The 20842-nt window shown below is 34.7% G+C and overlaps 2 protein-coding genes across 2 annotated transcripts; both read left to right on the forward strand.

Annotated features, from left to right (window-relative positions):
* Positions 1-3126: 3126 nt before the first annotated feature.
* Positions 3127-7445, forward strand: LOC109166427 (hydroxyproline O-galactosyltransferase GALT2-like). The gene is made up of 7 exons (XM_019315389.1): positions 3127-4610; positions 4824-5056; positions 5544-5834; positions 6177-6305; positions 6398-6571; positions 6674-6781; positions 6870-7445. Exons 1-7 carry the CDS (start codon positions 3707-3709, stop codon positions 7071-7073), a joined length of 2043 nt encoding a protein of 680 aa, XP_019170934.1. The 5' UTR covers positions 3127-3706; the 3' UTR covers positions 7074-7445.
* A 4363-nt stretch (positions 7446-11808) lies between these two features.
* Positions 11809-14819, forward strand: LOC109166429 (phospholipase A1-Igamma1, chloroplastic-like). The gene is made up of 2 exons (XM_019315391.1): positions 11809-12689; positions 14096-14819. The coding sequence occupies exons 1-2, from the start codon at positions 11809-11811 to the stop codon at positions 14817-14819; spliced, it is 1605 nt and encodes a 534-aa protein (XP_019170936.1).
* Positions 14820-20842: the final 6023 nt, after the last annotated feature.

The raw sequence follows: 20842 nt of genomic DNA on the forward strand, positions 1-20842 counted from the left end.
TTTTAGTCATTTTAGTGTGAATGTGAACTGTAAAGGAAGTGAAGACATTAAAGTTTATTTAGTATAGTACTGTAAATTTGTAATATTACATTATTACTTGTGGATGTTCGGTTGTTCAGTTACCGAAATAATTGATCGAAACCTACATAATCGGTTTCAATTAGTTAAAAGTGTATGTTTGGTCGATTATGGAGAATAAAAATATATTATCGGTTATTCGGTTATCGGTCGGTTTTTAACCGTAACCGACCGATGCTCACCCTACTTATGGTAATCAGCTAGATAAGGACATATAGTAAAGGAGAATATTTTATGGGATGTAGTGAGATTTAGGAAATATAAAGGGATTTAGGGAATATAAAGATATTTAGGTGGTGGGGATGATATATCATATAGGGAAGAAAATAATATTTAGGAATCTAGTTTACATAGGTTGATTTGTCATAATTTGTCACTTTAATTCCTTCTTCCGCCAAAGATGACTGGTCACGTGCCGAGTGCCAAGTGTTGGGTCAAACTAGCTGACTACCATGCCAGATTGACTACTAGTAGCTTCGAGTGGGTATCCAACAGATACAACAAAATTAACACACCAAAAGACACTCTTAAAAAAAAAATCCCCAAATAAACAATCAGAAGTGAACAAGGATACTTAGTTTAGTTTAGAAGGAACATGGGATAGGTAAGAAACAATCCCTTTTGCTTTTGCTTCTTTACTTGGTTATGTTTGGGGAGACAGGCAGCCTCCAACCGAATCCAATAACTCAATGAAACACTTCTCCTAACATTATTGGAAAATCATCATTTTTTTCCCAACAAACCACTCCAATGATGGACAAAAAAATTAAAAAGAGAAAATACATGAAAAAGAAAAGGCAACTATATATTTATTATAACTTGCTTTCCGCTATTATTACAATCACAACTTAATCAGATTGTCATTTATTTCTCATATTATTATTTTCATATAAGAATACAGGGTTGTAAAAATCCCGCCTAGGCACCGAGTAATCGGCGCCTAGGCGCTAGGCGCCCATAGGCCGTGGCGATTTCCGCCCTAGGCTCCCGCCTAAGAGACCGGCCGCCTAGGCGCCCGCCTAGCGCCTAATACAGCCGCCTAGCGCCTAACTCGACCGATTACGCCGAGTTAACTCGTCAATTTCTGTCGAGTTAGTCGAGTTAACCCGACCGACTCGACCTTGCTAATTTTTTCCATTTATATGACATATACATATAATATGACATATATACACTCGTAGACTAGTTTGATACTTTCAATCTTTGGATGATTGAAATATTTGGGTATTTCATTTGAGTTTTTTTTTTTTAAAAAAAAATATTCTTTTGATGTTATGACTTATGAATTGTCATTATGTCATTTATTTGGATGTGTTATTTGATTGAATACTGAAAACAGCCTCATTAAAATTGTCAAATTGCAAGTCTGCTACTGTTTTTTCCGCGACCGCCTAGCGCCGCCTAGATTCCGCCTAGGCGCCGACTAGGCCGCTTAGGCGCTAGGCGCTGCCCGGGCGCCCGACTAGCGCCCAGCGCCTACTGCAACCATGTAAGAATATAATTAGATTTTAAACATCTTCATATTTTATAATATTTAAATAATTAAATTTGAGAATGTACTTTTAGCCTTTCAATGAAAATTTAAAAAAATTTTAAAATTGAAAATGAATAATGAAAAACAGTTACAAGTAACTAAAGAATATGGTGAATCTTTTAGATTTCTCTCCTTATTTTATATTTACTTATAAAAACACAAAAAATTAAAATTAAAATCCAATCAAAGTAATATACAAAAAATTGTAACCATTAATAAATACAAATAAACTCTGAAAGGGGTGGTCAAATAGATGGAATATATAATTTTTATAACAAAAAAGGTCACAAATTTGATTTTTGTCAACACTATTGATTTGCAGACTCTTACATAGAAACGAGTTTGCGTACTCCCAACCAAGAAGGCATTTTATATATAAAGTGAAAATATTTTTACTTTGAGTTGCTCATAGTTGATCATCTTAAATCAAGAAAGTCAATACACATCTCATCTTTAAGATAAATTTAGAACTTTGTAGTTACTAAGTCAATTGTCCGACCAACTTGATTAGAAATTGTCTCAAAAAATAACTCATATTTTACTTTGTTAAATACAATATAATATTAAATAATATTTATTTGTTTTCAAAAAAATAATATTTATTTATTCACTATTTTACTATTCTTCTCCCAAACTATTTTACTATTCTTATAGTAGATATGTTCAACCAACAATAGATTTTACACAAATAACAAATTATAGATAGGAAAATAACTCATTCTTTACTTTGTCAAACACAATATAATATTAATTAATATTTTCTTTATTTACTATTTTTCTATGCTCATAGTAGATATGTTCAACCAACAATATATTTTACACAAATGACAAAAACTATAGATAAGAAAATAACTCATACTTTACTTTGTCAAATACGATGTTGACACATTTTGACATTTATATATTCTATCTATTTTATACATATGTGTCTCGCTTAATTACATCTGGGTTGCCTTCTCTACGGAGAAGGCGATTCCTCCGCGAACGGTCGTCGATTACTTTTTTACCTGAAATTGTGCCGGAGGCCGGGTGGCCGAAACGCTAATGACATGTGATAGCAGGTCATTTATTGATTTTTTGGGCTTAATTGCATGAAAATAAATTGTTTATGGGTGTAATTGCATCAAAATGAATTGGTTATGTGTGTAATTACACTTTTAGAAATTTGAGGGAGCTAATTGACTTTCCAGATAAAATTTGAGAGCCTATTTGGCCCATTTTCCTTTTAAAATTTGATTTTTTTTTTTGTACTTAATTGTACTTTTAATATAGTTTCTAAATATATAAATTTTATATACTAATATTAAACTTAATATTATGAAAAATTAAATTAAAAATAATTTCAGTTAAGTCTTGTTAATTGAATCAGACAAATAAAATAGGACGGGGAGTATCTATCATGAATAGAAACATGCACATGTAATAGAGTATAAAATGAAGCATTTAATTGCTTGGATTACAAGAAAAGCAAAGTTTAAAAAAGATAAAAAAATAGATGTGTTGTTGGGAAGAAAACAATGAAAAAAAGAATAGGCAGGAAAAACTCCAACAAAGGAAAGTCTCCAAGATTTTGCTCAGGCCAAAGCCAAAGCCAAACTCCTCCCATTTCCCGGGGGCAAAACCAAACTGTTTCAGGCCCATAATATACCGACCCGCATTTCTTCCTTCTTCAGCAACCCAGGGAATCTGTAACCTTGCTACCTCGACATTGATCCCTTCTTCCATTTCCTCTTTGGCATCCCTTGGATGCATTTCCGGACACCGGTGGGAGGTTCTTCCGTTAATTTCTTACGAATACTACTTGATCATTGTGTGGTTGCACTCGCAATTTCGTTTTGATTTTGGTTTCAATTTTGGATTTTGACCGGTGGGGTTTCAGTTTCTTGGGATACTTTGGGCGATTACGTTGATGTGCATTCTTGATTCTTGAATTTCAGGGGGAGTTTAACTGTCTGGGTATCTTAAATGTTGATTTTGAGTTTGTAGTTTGATACTTTGTAGTGTGGGGAAGAAATGGATTGGAAAGGCTTTCAGCATTTGCTGTAATTTTTTATTATTATTTTTTGTGTGTGTACTAGTTTGTGGGTTATTAAGATGAGGAGGTTGAAATATGAGGCTCAGAATGTGAGGAGGGTGAAGTTATCATATGTTTTCTTGTGTTTAGGTGCATTATACTTGATTCTGATTTGCTTCAAGTTTCCTGAGTTTTATGAGAGTGCCACAGCCTTGGGTGGTGATGGCAGTGTTCATGGATTGGATGGATTCTTAGTTAGGGGTGAAAAGGGTGGAAAACTTAGTAAACCGCATTTAGGTTCAGCATATACAGATGGATTGCACCGGATACTGCACAATAATGTTAATTACAACGCACCACGAACCCCATTGGAGGAAGCTTTACCACAGAACACTGATTTGCTACCTAAAAAGCCTCGTAGGCTTGGATATGATCAAATAGCTACTGGTATTATAAGGCCACGGAATATGACTAGCAACTTTTCTGTATTGGAAAGAATGGCAGATGAAGCTTGGGCATTAGGCTTGAAGGCATGGGATGAAGCAGATGAATATGATGAAAAGGAGGTGGGGGTGAATTCAATATTTGAAGGGAAGCCCGAGTCATGTCCTTCATCTGTTACCATGACAGGAGAAGAGTTGGCTAAAGGAGATCGCATTATGCTCCTTCCATGCGGGCTTGCTGCTGGTTCTTCTATCACAGTGATTGGTACTCCACGTTATGCACATCGTGAATATGTGCCCCAGCTTGCCAAGAAAAGGAAAAGCGATGGAATGGTTATGATTTCCCATTTTTCATTTGAGCTACAAGGATTGAAAGCAGTGGTTGGGGAGGATCCACCAAAGATTTTGCATCTAAATCCTCGAATAAGAGGAGATTGGAGTGGCAGGCCAGTAATTGAGCATAATACTTGTTATAGAATGCAGTGGGGGAAAGCACAAAGATGTGATGGTATGCCTTCCAAAAGTGATGAGGACATGCTTGGTAAGTGTTCCAGGTTAATTACTCCATTACATCAATCCTCTTTCATTTTAATTCAGTGTTGATTTCATAAGTTTCAGTTATGTTGCTTTTACGTTGACATATGTGCTGAATGGATGACTTTATGCCATTGCATACAACCTTTCCGCAAAAGCTTCTAGGCACTGCTTCATTGAATTGACATGCCACTAAACATGATGCCCACTTTTCTTGCAGTTGATGGATTTTTTAGATGTGAAAAGTGGATGCGAAATGATATGGTTAATGCGAAAGAGCCCAAAATATTTTCCTGGTTTGAGCGATTCGTAGGACGTGCAAAGAAACCAGAGGTGACCTGGCCTTTTCCATTTATGGAGGGAAGAATGTTTATTTTGACTGTCCGTGCTGGTATTGATGGGTTCCATTTAAATGTTGGTGGACGACATTTGACTTCATTTCCATACCGTGTGGTATGTTTGCTTACACCATTAGTGGATTATTGAATTACTCATCATGATGAGTGTATTAACTCTTTCATAACACAGCCTTGAATGTTACCAAATCACCATTTTAAGTGTCTAAACCTTGTTTACTAACTAAAGTTATGAACTGATAAAAATGTTAAACTAAATGTGCAAGCTCCCACATTATTCCCATTTTGTGGAAAGAAGACATAGTATTGAATTAATGGAGTGAACCAAATCTGGAAAGTTGGAAGGTGATATTAAAACTGAGCTCGACATGTTAGCTTGCCAAATAATTCCCAAAATTGATCCTTTTACTGGTATAATTCGAGAAGGAAAGAATTCCCACACCTTGATATGGCCTATACAAAATATTCCTTTGCTTTTGTTCCATTTGACACATTCATTTTTGTTTTAATCTGTTTGTTCAACTAGATTTAAGATTTGATAGCTACAACTGTTTCCTTTCTTAGAGGGTTTTCTGTTTCTTCAGGGCTTCACACTGGAAGATGCAACAGGATTGTCCATTGCAGGTGATGTTGATGTTCACTCAGTTTATGCTACAGCTCTGCCAACGTCTCATCCAAGCTTTTCACCTCAAAGGGTATTGGACTTCTCTGAGAAGTGGAAGGCCCTTCCTTTGCCCCAGAATCCGATTAAACTTTTCATTGGAATTCTATCTGCCACCAATCACTTTGCGGAACGCATGGCTATAAGAAAAACTTGGATGCAGTCTCAAGCAATCAGGTCTTTACGTGTAGTAGCCCGTTTCTTTGTTGCATTGGTAAGATTGTCCCTTTCTTACAGAACTATCAATTATTTGCTTAATACCATATGGCATATATGATGAAAATTTAAAGCACTGAATCGTTAAATGGAATACAAAGTAAACGTATAGGCTAGAATTATTTCCAGCTTTAGTTGGGTACTAAAGTGGAATATCACTATATTTTGGGGACTAAAATTAGAACTAGTTGTATAGACTGTACTTAGACACAATAAAATGAAACTATTGATTCATTCCACGCCAATATTAATAAATGCAGACTATATTTCCTAAATCTCTGTGTTCTAAGTTTTGTAGAAATCTGAGACTCTAATCTGTAATTTATGCTTTATTGTGCAGAGCCAACGAAAGGAGTTGAATGCAATTTTGATAAAGGAGGCTGCTTACTTTGGAGACATAGTGATTGTGCCATTTATAGATAGATACGAGTTAGTAGTTTTAAAGACTATTGCCATATGCGACTATGGGGTAACCACGACCTCTTTTTCCTAGTCTGCTGATTTCTCTGCTTCTAATTGTTACTTTCTGCTGATTAAATAGCCCCAAAATACTCGTTGCAGGTTCAAAATGTGACTGCTGCTTATATTATGAAATGCGATGATGACAATTTCATCAGATTAGATGCTGTTCTTAAAGAAATTGATCGTTTTCAATCTGTAAGGTCTCTTTACATGGGCAATCTTAACCTCTTGCATCGGCCTCTGAGACATGGAAAATGGGCAGTCACCTTTGAGGTAATAGTGGTTTGCCCGAGTATAAAAATCTGAAATTATGTATCTACATCCCTTTCTCTCGTGCTTATTTAGTTATCCTTATCCTTACTGATCACGTAACAGGAGTGGCCCGAAGATATATATCCTCCTTATGCTAATGGTCCTGGATATATTATATCCATTGACATCGCCAAATATGTGGTCTCTGAGCATCTAAGTAACAACTTACGGGTTAGTAAATTGAGATCCCATTTATTTTTCTCGGGGTCGTGATTATATTAAAGTTTCGATCTTTACCCTTTTTTCTGAATACCGGCAGCTATTCAAAATGGAGGATGTGAGCATGGGAATGTGGGTTGAGAATTACAACGGCACAACACCCGTTCAGTACTTGCACAGCTGGAAGTTCTGTCAGTATGGATGCATGTTGAACTATATCACGGCGCACTACCAATCCCCTCAGCAAATCTTTTGTCTGTGGGAGAATTTGCTCAAGGGACAAGCTCATTGCTGCAACTCCTAGAACACAGATAGATGATGAGTTAACTCTCGATCGATCGGGTTTGTATTGGTGGCCCTTGGGACTTTGATCAATTTGTGATAATCTTTTGGGGTTGGACCAAACTCCTTTCTGGGCATTTGCTGTGAGTTTGTATGATCTATCAGGAAAAGTGCCCAAGATTTGTGTGTGCATATATGGCTGGGATTTGCAGATAATGGGTGGGTTTAGTGTGATGAAAATATAATGAAATGTGTCCATAATTGTGTCACCAATATAATCAAATCAAAGCCTTTGTAAAACTTTTGCCTGCCCATGCCCAAGTGTACAGTACCATTACACTTTGTAAAACGTACAATGTTAGAGATCTTGGTTTTTAGTTAGGCCATTTTGATCTTGTGGAATTTTACTTGTCATCTATATATATACACGTATCAGTTTCCATTACAAAGAAGTTCTTAAAAATGTTACTCCATATATGGTTTATATATTATACTAGTATTTGTCCCGTGCGATGCACGGAAAATATGTTATAAAAATATACCCTATATGAGGTTTATTCATATATAAAACTTTTGTTATTTAATAATTATTATGTGTGAATTCCTATGATAAAATTATGAACATAAATATATTTACAATTAAAATAATATTTAAGGTGGGTGATTACTACAAATCTTAAACTATATTAAAATTTTAGTACATAGTATTTAATATTACAAATTTTTAAGAACTTAGTAAACTACAATAGTAATTGAATTACAATTTTAGAGTCACCACGGATCAAAATTTTTAGACCTTTGAGATTTCTAACTCTAGATGTAGCATATACAATTGACCTTCAAAGACCAAAATCACAATCTTAGTTCGAACATTGATTTTTTCTTTCAAATACTATCGAATTAAGTGTGTAATCAATAAAAGATGAGAACTAATAATTCGTTAATATAATCTTAATGTTACTAAGCCACTTCACGTCAATTAAGTTGGAGAGTGTTGTTGGATAGTATCCGATGAATCCACGAATAACGCATCTTTGTCTCCGTAGTCCTCAATATGCACATCAACAATCTTACATATTAGGCCGCCTAGCTATGCCATATATTAATTTCAAACTTATGAACTTTGGGGTTGCATACAATAAAAAGTATATTTTAAATATACTAAGGGTACATTATACATTATATATGTATGTAAGGTACTTTCAATATAAAAATAATGTATTTTTAATATATTAAAAATGTATTTGATATTCATGATCCATACAATTATGTGGACCATCGTTCCTCACAATAATTTGCCAATAGAAATTGAAATATAAATAAATATAATAAATAAATAAGTAAATATATATATATATATATATATATTATTATTATTATTATTATTATTATTATTGTTGTTGTTGTTGTTGTTATTATAATTAACAATATTACTATGGTTTTGTGAAAATTAAATGTTGATTATCAACATTTAATTTTCACAATAACAATATTATTATGGTCTTGTGAAAATTAAATGTTGATTATCACCATTTAATTTTCACAAGACCATATGGCTTTATTATATATAGGATTTATAGGAATTTTCTATGGTATCGGTAGTGTCAGGTATATCTATAAATGTTATTTTATTTTATTTAAGAGTTAATATCATTTTTGTCCTAAATTTATAGGTGACAGTACACTTTTAAGTATTTTTTTTTATTATAATAGTCACTTTTGGTCCTAGTATTATTGACATGATCATTTTTGGTCCTTTATTAACAAAACAGTTTAAATATCCTTAAATACAAGGACATTTTGGTCATCAATTATGGATTTTTTCAAAAATAAAAATAAAAATAAAAATATAGTTGGTCAACCTGCCTTGTATAAAAAGATCGAAATGTCTTTGTATTTAATGATATTTTAACGCTTTTGTTGATGGGCGACTAAAAATGATTATGTTACAATAATACCAGGAACAAATGGGGATATTCTAATAAAAAAAGATTAAAAGTGGACTGTCACTTATACAAGAATCCAATACCGTTCTGTTGTTCGGTATATTACCGAACCAAACTAGTTCGGTTCGGTTTGGTATGGTTCGGTTCGAGAAAACTTAACCGAATTGCCCACCCTTAAAGTTAATTACCAAAATGGTACCTTGACTATAGCGAATTACCAATTTGGTTCCAAATTAACGGTTGACTAACGGTCAAACAAACGGATGACCAAATTGGTTAATATTTTTAAAGTTGAGGGACTTAATTGGTCAAAAAAATAGTTAAGGACTAAATTGAAAATTTTACTATAGTCAAGGGATCATTTCAGTAATTAACTCTTTTTATTATATTTAAAATTTTTATTATATTATTATATAATATTATACATGTTGTAATATTCTAAATAAAATAATTAAAATTTTTAAATATACAATTCTACTTACTTTTCAAAAAATGAACCAAACACACCAAGACAATTTTTCAAAATGCAACCAAACACAGGAAAGGAAAATAATTTTTGAAAAATAATTTATTTTTCAGAAAATATTTTCCAAAAGTCATTTTCCTACTTTCCAAACGGATCCTTAATGGAAATGTAAAAGTATTACATTGCATTATTTCCAAAATTCATTTTCCTAGCTTATAGAAAGATTTCATGTTTGATTATTACTCCGTAATAATTATTATATGGCTTTATAAAAGTGAAAATAAAGAGTCCTTTTGAAGTATTTTCCAACACGTACGTACTAGCTGTTTGCTTCCCAAGTAATGGCCTGTGAAGTTCTCAAAAAAAAAAAAAAAACAAGTAATGGCCTGTGAATGGAAAAATCAATAATTATTGTGTGGACAGTGGTCCACAAAGCTGAGTGGACTACGATCTAAAAACAACATCGTTTCACATAATTTTGTTTTGTTTTTTTTTTTTTTTACGTGAACCATTGCAACATACATTTTTATAATTCATAATGTACATTATTCTAAAGTATAATATATATTATTCTAACTCATAAAGTACATTATATTATCTTAACCCAGAAGTTTCATTACTCTAATACATAATGTGCATTATTCTAACAAATAAAATATATTATTCGAATACATAATGTACATTATTTATAGCTGTGTGGTCTACACAATAATTTGCCTTTAATTTTTTTTTTATTTTTTATTTTTGACAAGATTTGCCTTTAATATAAACCAAAATATGTTTGGGCAATGATGCTTCGTAGCTAGGTTTTCATTGTTATCAAATCATTTAACGTTGGATTCAGTCTGATTTTTGTATGTTTGTTTTATGACCCACATTTCCCAAGCAGCTTGGGAGTTGTATATTGTTTCATTATTCATTACTAAAACCTTTAAGAATGTGTAAAGTATTATTATTATCGTACATAATAATAATAATATGAGAAATAAGATTTGGTATTTTTGAGATACCCCGTAAGCTTATGTCCTAATTACTAATAAATTGATTTACTCTTTACAATGATGATGCACCAATTTATTAATGATTGAAACATACTTCAATCTGTTCTATTTTATGTGTTGGGTTTGATTAACGAGACTTGACTGAAGTTATTTACAATTTAAAAATTATAAGAAAGTGCTAATAGAAATAAGCAAAGAAGAAAGAATTGGTTTAACCAATAAATACTAAGTATGATAGATAAAATGAGACATATAGAGTATATTGGCATGGTATCCTATTAACTCTATCTCGTAACATAATATATAGGATATAAGAATACTATCATTAAATATAAAAGTACACTTGTAATACTTCTCCCAAAAGATCCAACAGAATATTTGGGAAGATAATGTAAATCACGGGTGACTTAATGACTTAGGCCCGCCAGTGCGTATCTACCCACTTTAGGCATAATCCAACACTGCCGCCACTGAGATTCGATTGACATGCTATCCTATTAATACTATCTCGTAACATAATATATAGGATATAAGAGTACTATCATTAAATATAAAAGTACACTTGTAATATTTCTCCCAAAAGGTCCAACAGAATAAGGGATATTTGTGTTAATTCAACTTATTCTTTTGATCTTATGGCATAAACGACGCTGTTTTGCAGAAGGTGACATAAACAACGCATATTTGCTACAGAAGCTCCTCGACACCGGAAACATCTCGGCGGTGTTCATCTCCGGATCAAAAGGAAACAATGCCAACAAACTCCGCCGCTGGCGACCCCTCATTTCAGGGGAAAAAACTGACACTTGAATAATTTAGGGGGGGAGGGAATGTTGTAAGTATATAACTCAAGGGGAAAAATGTTACTTTCCCAAAAAAAAAGAGAGAAGAAAATGACATTTTTACCCTTGATTATTATTATTATTACACAAAACATTTTAGTCTTAAATTTTTCTTTCTCCATGATTTTTAATAATTCTATTCCTCCTTACTGAACAATGTATTTTGAATTCATACTTTATTTCCACCTTATTTTTTTTTCACCAAATTATAATTTATTTTCTCATAATTCATTCTTTCCAACCAAATTAACATTCCAAGAGGCTTTAAAAATTTTTAAAAATTTAAAATTTTCCCACAAAAAAGGAAAAATAAAGCGTGCCCACTACATAAAGCAATAACCGAAAAAAGAATACAAGAAATCTTTTTGCATGTGGGAAATTTGATTTCGAAAAGTTTAATGAATATCCTAGGTTTAGTGCGTGATCCCTGAACTATACATATGCGCGCGCACACACATGCAGCAGCTTTACACACACTCACTTTGAATAAGACATCTCAGACATGCAATCAAGCAACCACCGCCTGGCAACACCCACTCTCCGCCGCAGCAGCATCACCGACGCCGTCACGAGGAGGCTTCCGGCGGCTGCGGCCAATGCCAACAATCCAAATGACGCGATTGGGAGTCTGGCGAGCAATGCTTCTACAGGTGCCGCGAAACTCGCAGAAACCATGTCTGGTTTTCTCAGTGGTCTGCAAATCAAGATACCGCCTCGGCGGCGGCGGCGCCGAAACGGTTTTGACAGTTTCAATAAATTCGACGACAATAACGCGGGCGGCGTTATTAGGAGCTTTGCGGACATGGCCGCCGCCGCCGATACGCCCGCCATGTCCCCGAAGGAAAACATATCCTCGAAATGGCGAGAACTCCAGGGTTGTCGCGACTGGGAAGGGCTTCTTGATCCGCTCCACCCGTGGCTGAGACGAGAGATTATCAAATACGGCGAATTCGCGCAGGCAACCTACGACGCACTCGATTTGGACCAGTACTCCGAGTATTACGGAAGCTGTTTGTACAGCCGCCATAAGTTGCTCGACAAGTTGGGGCTTACGAGGAGTGGGTACGAGGTTGTCAGCTACATCTACGCCATGTCGTCGCACATAGACTACATGCCGCCGGAATGGCTGCTGGAGGGCTCGAGCTCGAGCTACGTCCGCGCCTGGAGCAAAGATTCAAACTGGATCGGATTCATCGCCGTCAGCAACGACGAAGAGACGCGGCGAATCGGCAGGAGAGACATCGTCGTGTCGTGGCGCGGCACCGTCACGCCGTCGGAATGGTCGGAAAATTTGCAGAACAAGTTAGAGCCAATCGGGCTCGGCGACGCCAAAGTGGAGCGCGGTTTTCTCAGCATCTACACCTCCAAACGCGACTCCACAAGGTAATCTATGTTAGATATAAATATACTATACTCCACTTATTGTGATAGTATTATTGTGATATGACCATTTAATATTAACACATATAAAGTACATTATTCTAACACATAAAATATACTCACTTTGTCTCATTTTACCTATCCTACTTTCCTTTTTAGTTTGTCCCAAAATGTTGTCCTCTTTCCAAAATTGAACATCACCATCATTCTACTTTTTCCAAAGTACCCTTATGTTTTTTGCTTTCTTTATTGCTTTTATTTCAAAAATTGAAAAGTGAAGGGCATAATTGAAAAATATATAGCATTTACTTTAATTCCTTAAAAAGCGTGCAAAAAGTAAATAAGACAACCAATTCGGGACGGAGGGAGTATTATTTTTACTCTTAAAATACATTATCTTACCTCAGAATGTTTATTATTCTAACATGTGTACGAAACAATGAATTTTTTTAACATCAAAATGACGTCGTTTTGGATTGTAGTCTGTACAATAATTTGCCACCACCTCATCCGTGAGACAGATCAAGTCGAGATGGAAATTTAATACTTATACTGAAAAATAGAATACTTATAAGGAATAAAGTGTTTATTAATTTATAATGGAAAGTTTTAATAATTTTTTTAAAAAATTAATATTTTAAAATTAATATGTAAATGTATTACATTTTTTCTTAAAAAAAAATAATTATACTTCCCCGTATAAATAACAAATATTTTGTTCCTCATTACTATTACATTTTTTTTATCTTGATCTAACTCGTTTCATAGACAACGATTGGTGAATATTATGGGGTGACTCTCATTCTTTACTTCCAAATTTTACTTGGACATCCAAATTTTGGATGTTAACACTTTTATTGAGCCCACATAAAAAATGTAGCTTAAAATTATGTTGTGCATTCGTATGCACTATGCATGGTGCATACGGATGCAAAAACGACGTCGTTTTATTAAAAACGCGCGACTCACTTAAAAGAAATTTTAGTTTTGATTCCCAGCAACAACATATGAACTAAAATTCCAGAATCTATGAACTAAAATTCCAGAAAGAATGAACTAAAATTTCAGAATGAATGAACAAAAATTCCAGAATCTATGAACTAAAATTTCCAGAATGAATGAACTAAAATTTTAGAATCTATGAACTAAAATTTCAGAATCGATGAACTAAAATTCCAGAATCAATGAACTAAAATTTCAGAATCTATGAACTAAAATTCCAGAATGAATGAACAACATAATGCTGTTGAGGAGAATCGAAACTGATTTTTTTAAAGTGAAATGCGCGTTTTTAATAAAACGACGTCGTTTTTGCATCCGTATGCATACGGATGCACAGCATAACTATCCATCAATGCCTATCACACCACACTCGGAAATCTATTATAGCATATGGAAAATTGGTACAGGTACAACAAGCACAGCGCGTCCGAACAAGCCATGCTCGTCTTACATAAACTGGTGGATTATTTCTACAGAACCAAAGGCGAACTCTTGAGCCTGACCATCACCGGCCACAGCCTCGGCGGCGCACTGGCTGTGCTCAACGCCTACGAATCGGCGGTCCATTTTCCGACCATCCCAGTCGCCGTAATCTCCTTCGCAGCGCCCAGAGTGGGCAACATAGCCTTCCGGGACGAGGTTTACCAAAAGGGCGTGAAAACGCTAAGGGTGACAGTGAAGCAAGACCTAATAACCAGATGGCCCGGCATCGTCTTCAACGAAGGTCTACACAAGTACGGCGACTTCACGGGGCCGCTGGAGTGGGTTTACACGCACATAGGAGCGGAGCTGAAGCTTGACGTTAGGGCGTCGCCATATCTGAAAGGTGGGATAAACTTGTTTGGGTGCCATATGCTAGAGACGTACCTGCATCTGGTGGATTGTTTCTGCAGCTCAAGTGTGAGGTTTAGGGAAGATGCAAAGAGGGATGTGGCGTTGGTGAACAAGGATTGTGATATGCTTGTGGATGAGCTTAGAATCCCTCCAAATTGGTACCAATTGGAAAATAAGGGTTTGGAGTGCAATGGGTATGGGAGGTGGGTGAGGCCTAAAAGGGAGCTTGATGATATTCCTTCTCCTTCTTCTGAGTTGTTTTCATTTGCACGTGATGATGAGGATGTAGAGCAATAATTTAATGTTAATCTTGATCACTTAATCGGCTTCTTATTATTATTATTATTGTTATTATTATTGTTATTGTTATTATTATCATTATTATTATTATTATTATTATTATTATTAGTACTAGTACTGTTGCTATTGTTGTTATTGTTTTTATTATTGTTATTATTGTTATTATAATCATAATTATAATTATAATTATAATTATAATTATAATTATAATTATAATTATAATTATAATTATAACAATAATAATAATAATAATAATAATAATAATAATTATTATTATTATTATTATTATTCTTATTCTTATTGTTGTTGTTGTTATTGTTGTTGTTGTTGTTGTTGTTATACTGATTGTATGGTGCTGGATTTGGCTATGATATAACTTGTTAGAATTAAGCGCATATCACTACGCCAAAAGTTTAACTCACAACGAAGATGTAACTTCATTTTTTAGAGGCAATTTCACTACAAGAAATTTCACATTTAGTGACAACACAAGTTGTCAACAAAACTATCAATTTTGGTCACTAATAAAGTTAGTGACCAATTGTTGAAGTCATCACATGGTGTCACTATATCCCGCGTCACTATTACAATAGTGACGACTTTTGGAATGTTGTCGCAATTACTCAAGACTTTTGTGACTAAGTTTACTTACACTAAAAGTACTATTTGAGTGATAACAATAGAGGTCATAATAAATTTACATTTTGTGACCAAGTATGTCATTACAAAAAAGATGATATAGTGATAACACTTTAGTTACAATAATTGTACTTATTTGTGAGAATTATTGTTGATTTAAAAATTGTTATCAATGACCTAAAAGGTGGTAACCAATAATTAGGTTGAACTTGGGGCCAATCCGGCCGACCCCCAACCTACACCTATCCCATTTGGATCTCACCCATTCTGTAAGTCAGACACGCTTAACCATAGAGTTCTTTGGTTATATGATTGTCATATCCTTCTTAAAGCCAATTAGTGATAAGTATGAGCTCTTTAACATTTGTATTAGAATGAATTGAAACAATTTGACTTGTGGAATTGTTTCTTAGATAGCTTCCGTGAATGATAATCAACTTATATGTCACCAAAAAGGTTAATAAATGAGGGATTACAAAATGTATTATCATAATTACATTTATTTTAAAAATCACTAACTAGTTTCATTTTAATTGACCATAATATTTAATATCTAGTTCACAACAAATTACTTTGGCAGCAACTTGAATGTAATTTTAGTGGCATATATTGATAACAACATAACTTCACACAATATTCATCTATTTAATTATAGTGACAAAGTCATTGTAACAAATAATTACTCATCACAATTATTATAACATTAGTGAGAAAACTTGAATTCAACACAATTATTGTGACAATTTAGTAATTTTGTTTAGGAAAGCATCACAAATTAAATATTTGTAACAACATCACAAAAAATTACAATATGAGTGACAATAATTTTTTTTTCTTCTCACAACCGTATCCCATTTCTAATTGTACTAACTAACTGTATTTTTATTGACAAAAAGAGTTGTCACAAATATATAAAACAGAGTGACCAACAACTATTTGTCACAAAAAAGTACCAAAATTTGTGTCCACACTATATTTTGTCACAATTACATTCGTTCCCACCATAATTATAATGCCGCCAAAATACACATACATTTAGTGACAACAAACAGTAACAACTTAGGTTACGACACTATCATTCTAGTAATAACGACAACTTATTTGTAAAAAATACTTAATTGTCACAATTACCATACTATCTGTGACCAAAAAAATAATTATCACAATTATCATAAATAATAGTGTTGAACTATATTTTAGTCACAAAAAGAATATTATTTGTGACTAAATTACAAAGTCTCACAAAAGATTTGTCGCTAAATATCTTACTTCTTTTAGTGAAATTAAAGTGCTAAATTTGGTTTTTTTTACCGACCTCCACCCACAGTAACCGAGTCCTACTCAATATTATCTATGTTAAATACCTTCAATTATTCACTAAAACATAATGAACCATTCTCCAAATATTTTCCTATGTTAAAACTTCAAAGCCATAGACAACCATAATAACACTACTGGAAATTATGAAATATCCGACCACCTGAAAATGATCTTAAATCAAGTTGATATTAAAAAGTGGTCGGAAATAGCAACAAAGGTTTTTCCGGATACCAAAAGTGGTCGGAACAAGGCTTTCGACTTGATTTAAGATCATTTTTGGGTAGTCGGAAATTCCATAATTTCCTGTAGTGTAACTAGAGCATGGATAATTGAATGATAATCCACAATAGAGGTGAGCTCTTGGAGATTTATATAGTAAATTTATGTTTGAGAATTAAAAACATGTTATTAAATTTAAATAATATTTTAAGAGTTGTGAAGTTAAAATATTATTTTATGTTAAGTAGAAAATATTACTAAAGTTAGTTGATTTTGATTTCGAAAGGTCTTCTGTTAAATTAGGAGAAGAGTTTTAACAAAAGTCTATTGCTTGTTAAAACTATACTTGTAACACCTCCAATTCTAAATACAAGAATATACAAAATATCCTTAGGGTTGGGGTTTAACCTTTTGGAAGAAAAATATACAAAATAAGCTTGCATGGGTAGCTCAACTGGTCATAGAGGTGAAACTTTGGAACAATGACCAGGGATCGAGTCTCACCAGCGGCAGTGTGGGAGCAACCTCTCAAAGTGAAGGGGGCTCCTTGTGCGCAGTGAGCACCGATTTAGATTTAGCCTCTGTGGTTCATGTTCAGTTTGGTGAGTTACCATGATTTACATCCTCCCAAATGCTCTGTCGGGCCGGAGTGTGGGAGCCCTTCGGGTTGGGGTGAGCATTTAGTAGCCTATGTGGTTCATGTTCAGTTTGGTGAGTTACCATGATTTACATATACAAAATAATGAGGTAATTTTCTCAAAATGCGGAAGCTAAACCAAACAGAACTAGAGTGTTGCGCCACACTTAGGTTATTCTAAACACAATACTAAATTTATAACTCAATAAGGTTATTACACCACTTTTATAAATAACCAATTATATCATTTATCAAAAGTCTATCTAACATAAAGGATAGGACTATACTATCTATTCTAGATAGCGCGCTCTCGAGATGGCCTTTACTCCATACCTGAAAACATATTTTAAAGAAATTAGCGAGAAATGCTAAGTAACCGCACTCCAATATGTAAAACTACATACACATACTTTTCATATGCAAATGGGTTTTGAGACTTGAGAATATATATATATATATATATATATATATATATATACACACACACACACACTCAACTCTAATTTAGTAAAACATTGGAGATAATATCAGTTCAGAATCAACTCAATGGAGATCAATAAAGACATGACTTGAATCGATTCACCCACCAAACTCAACTCAAATATGGGATAGAACATAATCAATTAATCATCATAGGATAAGGATTCCAACAACTGAATTCAATCAAAGGGATAACAATATCAAAATGTGAACAGCAAGAAAGATAGATCAATTCACATAATTCAAGTGTAGAACAATTCTCGTCACAATCACATATTCAATATCAAATCTCATGTCCACCCAGGGGACAACATTCTCATAGTTTCAATAATCAAAACGTGGAACAAGTGTGAAGGGTTTCCAGACAGTAATCAAGTCCACCCAGGGGACTAACCAATGGAGACAGCTATAGATGCTTAAGTGTATACATCCCTATTGGGATCTCCAAGCCCCAATAAGTAGAACTAGATCCGACAACCCAGGATATGTTTCGACTAGATTGCCCCGCAATCAAATATCATCTCAAATCCATCAAATAAATTCCCCACACTGTCCATGGTCCCAACATAATGACCTCAACAAGGATTCAATTCAACAAAGGAATCTCATGAAGCAAAGACATTGATATAGGTTCCAAAAGAAGAGTACAACAACTGACAATCTCAAGGAAATATCTCAACATCAACGAATTCTGAAGAAAGTATACAACGAAGATATGATCTCAAAGTAATAGTTCAATATCAAAAGGGATTCCAAAGAGTGCAGCAAATAGTTAAGCTCAGGTCAATAATTCAATAAGAATCAAAACAAAGGATATCAACAAGGATCATATTAGTACCAAAGAATCAACGTTACAAGCATGCAAGTCCATAGAATACTCTCAAGAATTCTCATGAAAGAAATACGAAGGATTCACAACTTAGAATTCAATGATAACTCAAAGGAGTATAAAGATTGGATCTTTACAACGAATCAAGGCTCAAATCCTAACTAATGAACTCATGACACAAAACTCTAGACCCGAATAGAATCACCAAATAGTCAAAAGTACATGGGAGGCAACAAAACAATTCAAGAAGCCAAATACAAATATACTGGCGGGTGGGTTTAGCGGGGGTCAGAGGTCCCGCCGAATCCCCCCGTAGGAACAAAATGGTGGGGTTTGGCGGGACCTCCATCCTTGCCAAACACCCCCATGCATACCTTGCGGGTAGGTTCAGCGGGTGTGCCTTACCCACTGAATACCCCCGCAAGGCCAATAACATGTAGAAACAGTAGGGTTTCGGGAAAAATACACAGAATGCATATTTCGACTTCAACAACCTCAAACTCAACAGTAATCATACCAACAACAAATATGACATGAAATAGAAGAAATGACACATTAAACACAAGTTTACACTTAAGATACAAGCTCTAAAACAAGCATAAACACAAGATTATGCTCAATATATTCAAGAATGTCAAGAACACATATAATGGAGTTTAAAATATTTGACAACGCCAATCCCAGGCTCAACTCATAAAGCCTGTCTATCGCAAGAAATCTGTGAACCAAATCGGACCTTCAATCATTTATCAAAGATATCAATTAAAATTACATTGAGCCATAAAAAGTTTTGAACTCTAGACCTTTCTAAAGGTCAAACACATCCCTGCCAACTAAGTTAATTCCTCTTTTGTTAACTTATAAACATCATTCATTAATCATTAGCCAACTATATAACCCATAATTACCATAATTATCATGCTAAGCAATAAGCACGCCAATAACTATACCCACCATCATCAATAACCATGATCATCATTAACACACAACCTTATCATCATCAACAATTCATTCATCGCCAACAACATTATGGTATCAATCTTAAGCCTCAACAAGTAAAACAACAACTCACCCATACATGATGTCCAGTCCACGCCGCTAAGCCACCCTCGCCGGAAACTCCTCTCAGCCGTACAAGCTACGCCGGAAAAAGAGGTTGTCCGCTGAAGTCGCCGTTGCCGCTGCTTCAACCGCCGCTGCACAAGCTCTGCCATCACTGCTTCCTTGCGTCGAGACTCGAGACTCGAGACACACCCACAGGCCGGCTTCAGGGAGACGTCGCCCCCGCCGCTTCCTACGACGAATCACTCACAGGGTTGCCACCCTCCAGCCATGCTCCCCCATTGAACTAGCCCACCGCTTCCATCTACCGAGAACCACTGCCGAGCAGCTCCGCCACTTCGCCGCTGCTTGAAGCTTCGAGAAAGAGAGATGAGAGGGAAGGCAAACAGCTCGCCGGAGGAGAAACCCAGTCCTACTCTCGCCGGAGCTCGATGACTTCCCGTTGTTGACTGTTCGCTGCCCCACTTCCGCTGGCCACTCACACTGCTAACAACAAAAGAGAGAGATGGATGAAGATCGCTAAAGGGATGGTGTGAGGTAGCTAACAAAGAGAAGGAATGGTGGTTCATGGTCTTGTTTTGCCCAACATTAATTAATATATATATATATATATATATATATATATATATATATATATATATATATATATATATATATAGGTTCTGGTGCAGTTAGGGTGCCCAGGTGCTGTTGTGCGGTTTAATTTGGGTCATTTATCTCGCTTAAATCAACGTCTAGGATTACCAAAATTAAAAAAAAAAAATGTGGTGACAATTTTGTAATTTTTGCATCTAGGTCAAAATTAAGGTGAGCGGTTCTGTGATTAATGTGCAT

The sequence above is a fragment of the Ipomoea nil genome, unplaced genomic scaffold (assembly GCF_001879475.1).
Source record: "Ipomoea nil cultivar Tokyo-kokei standard unplaced genomic scaffold, Asagao_1.1 scaffold3088, whole genome shotgun sequence".
In the NCBI taxonomy this organism is placed as follows: Eukaryota; Viridiplantae; Streptophyta; class Magnoliopsida; order Solanales; family Convolvulaceae; genus Ipomoea; species Ipomoea nil.

Bases quoted from the DNA above. Each gene is read 5' to 3' on its own strand.
- LOC109166427 (XM_019315389.1), top strand. From the start codon at position 3,707: ATGAGGAGGTTGAAATATGAGGCTCAGAATGTGAGGAGGGTGAAGTTA. The intron at 4,611-4,823 runs GTAAGTGTTCCA...CTTTTCTTGCAG, and splicing joins AAGTGATGAGGACATGCTTG to TTGATGGATTTTTTAGATGT. The intron at 5,057-5,543 runs GTATGTTTGCTT...CTGTTTCTTCAG, and splicing joins CTTCATTTCCATACCGTGTG to GGCTTCACACTGGAAGATGC.
- LOC109166429 (XM_019315391.1), top strand. From the start codon at position 11,809: ATGCAATCAAGCAACCACCGCCTGGCAACACCCACTCTCCGCCGCAGC. The intron at 12,690-14,095 runs GTAATCTATGTT...AAATTGGTACAG, and splicing joins TCCAAACGCGACTCCACAAG to GTACAACAAGCACAGCGCGT.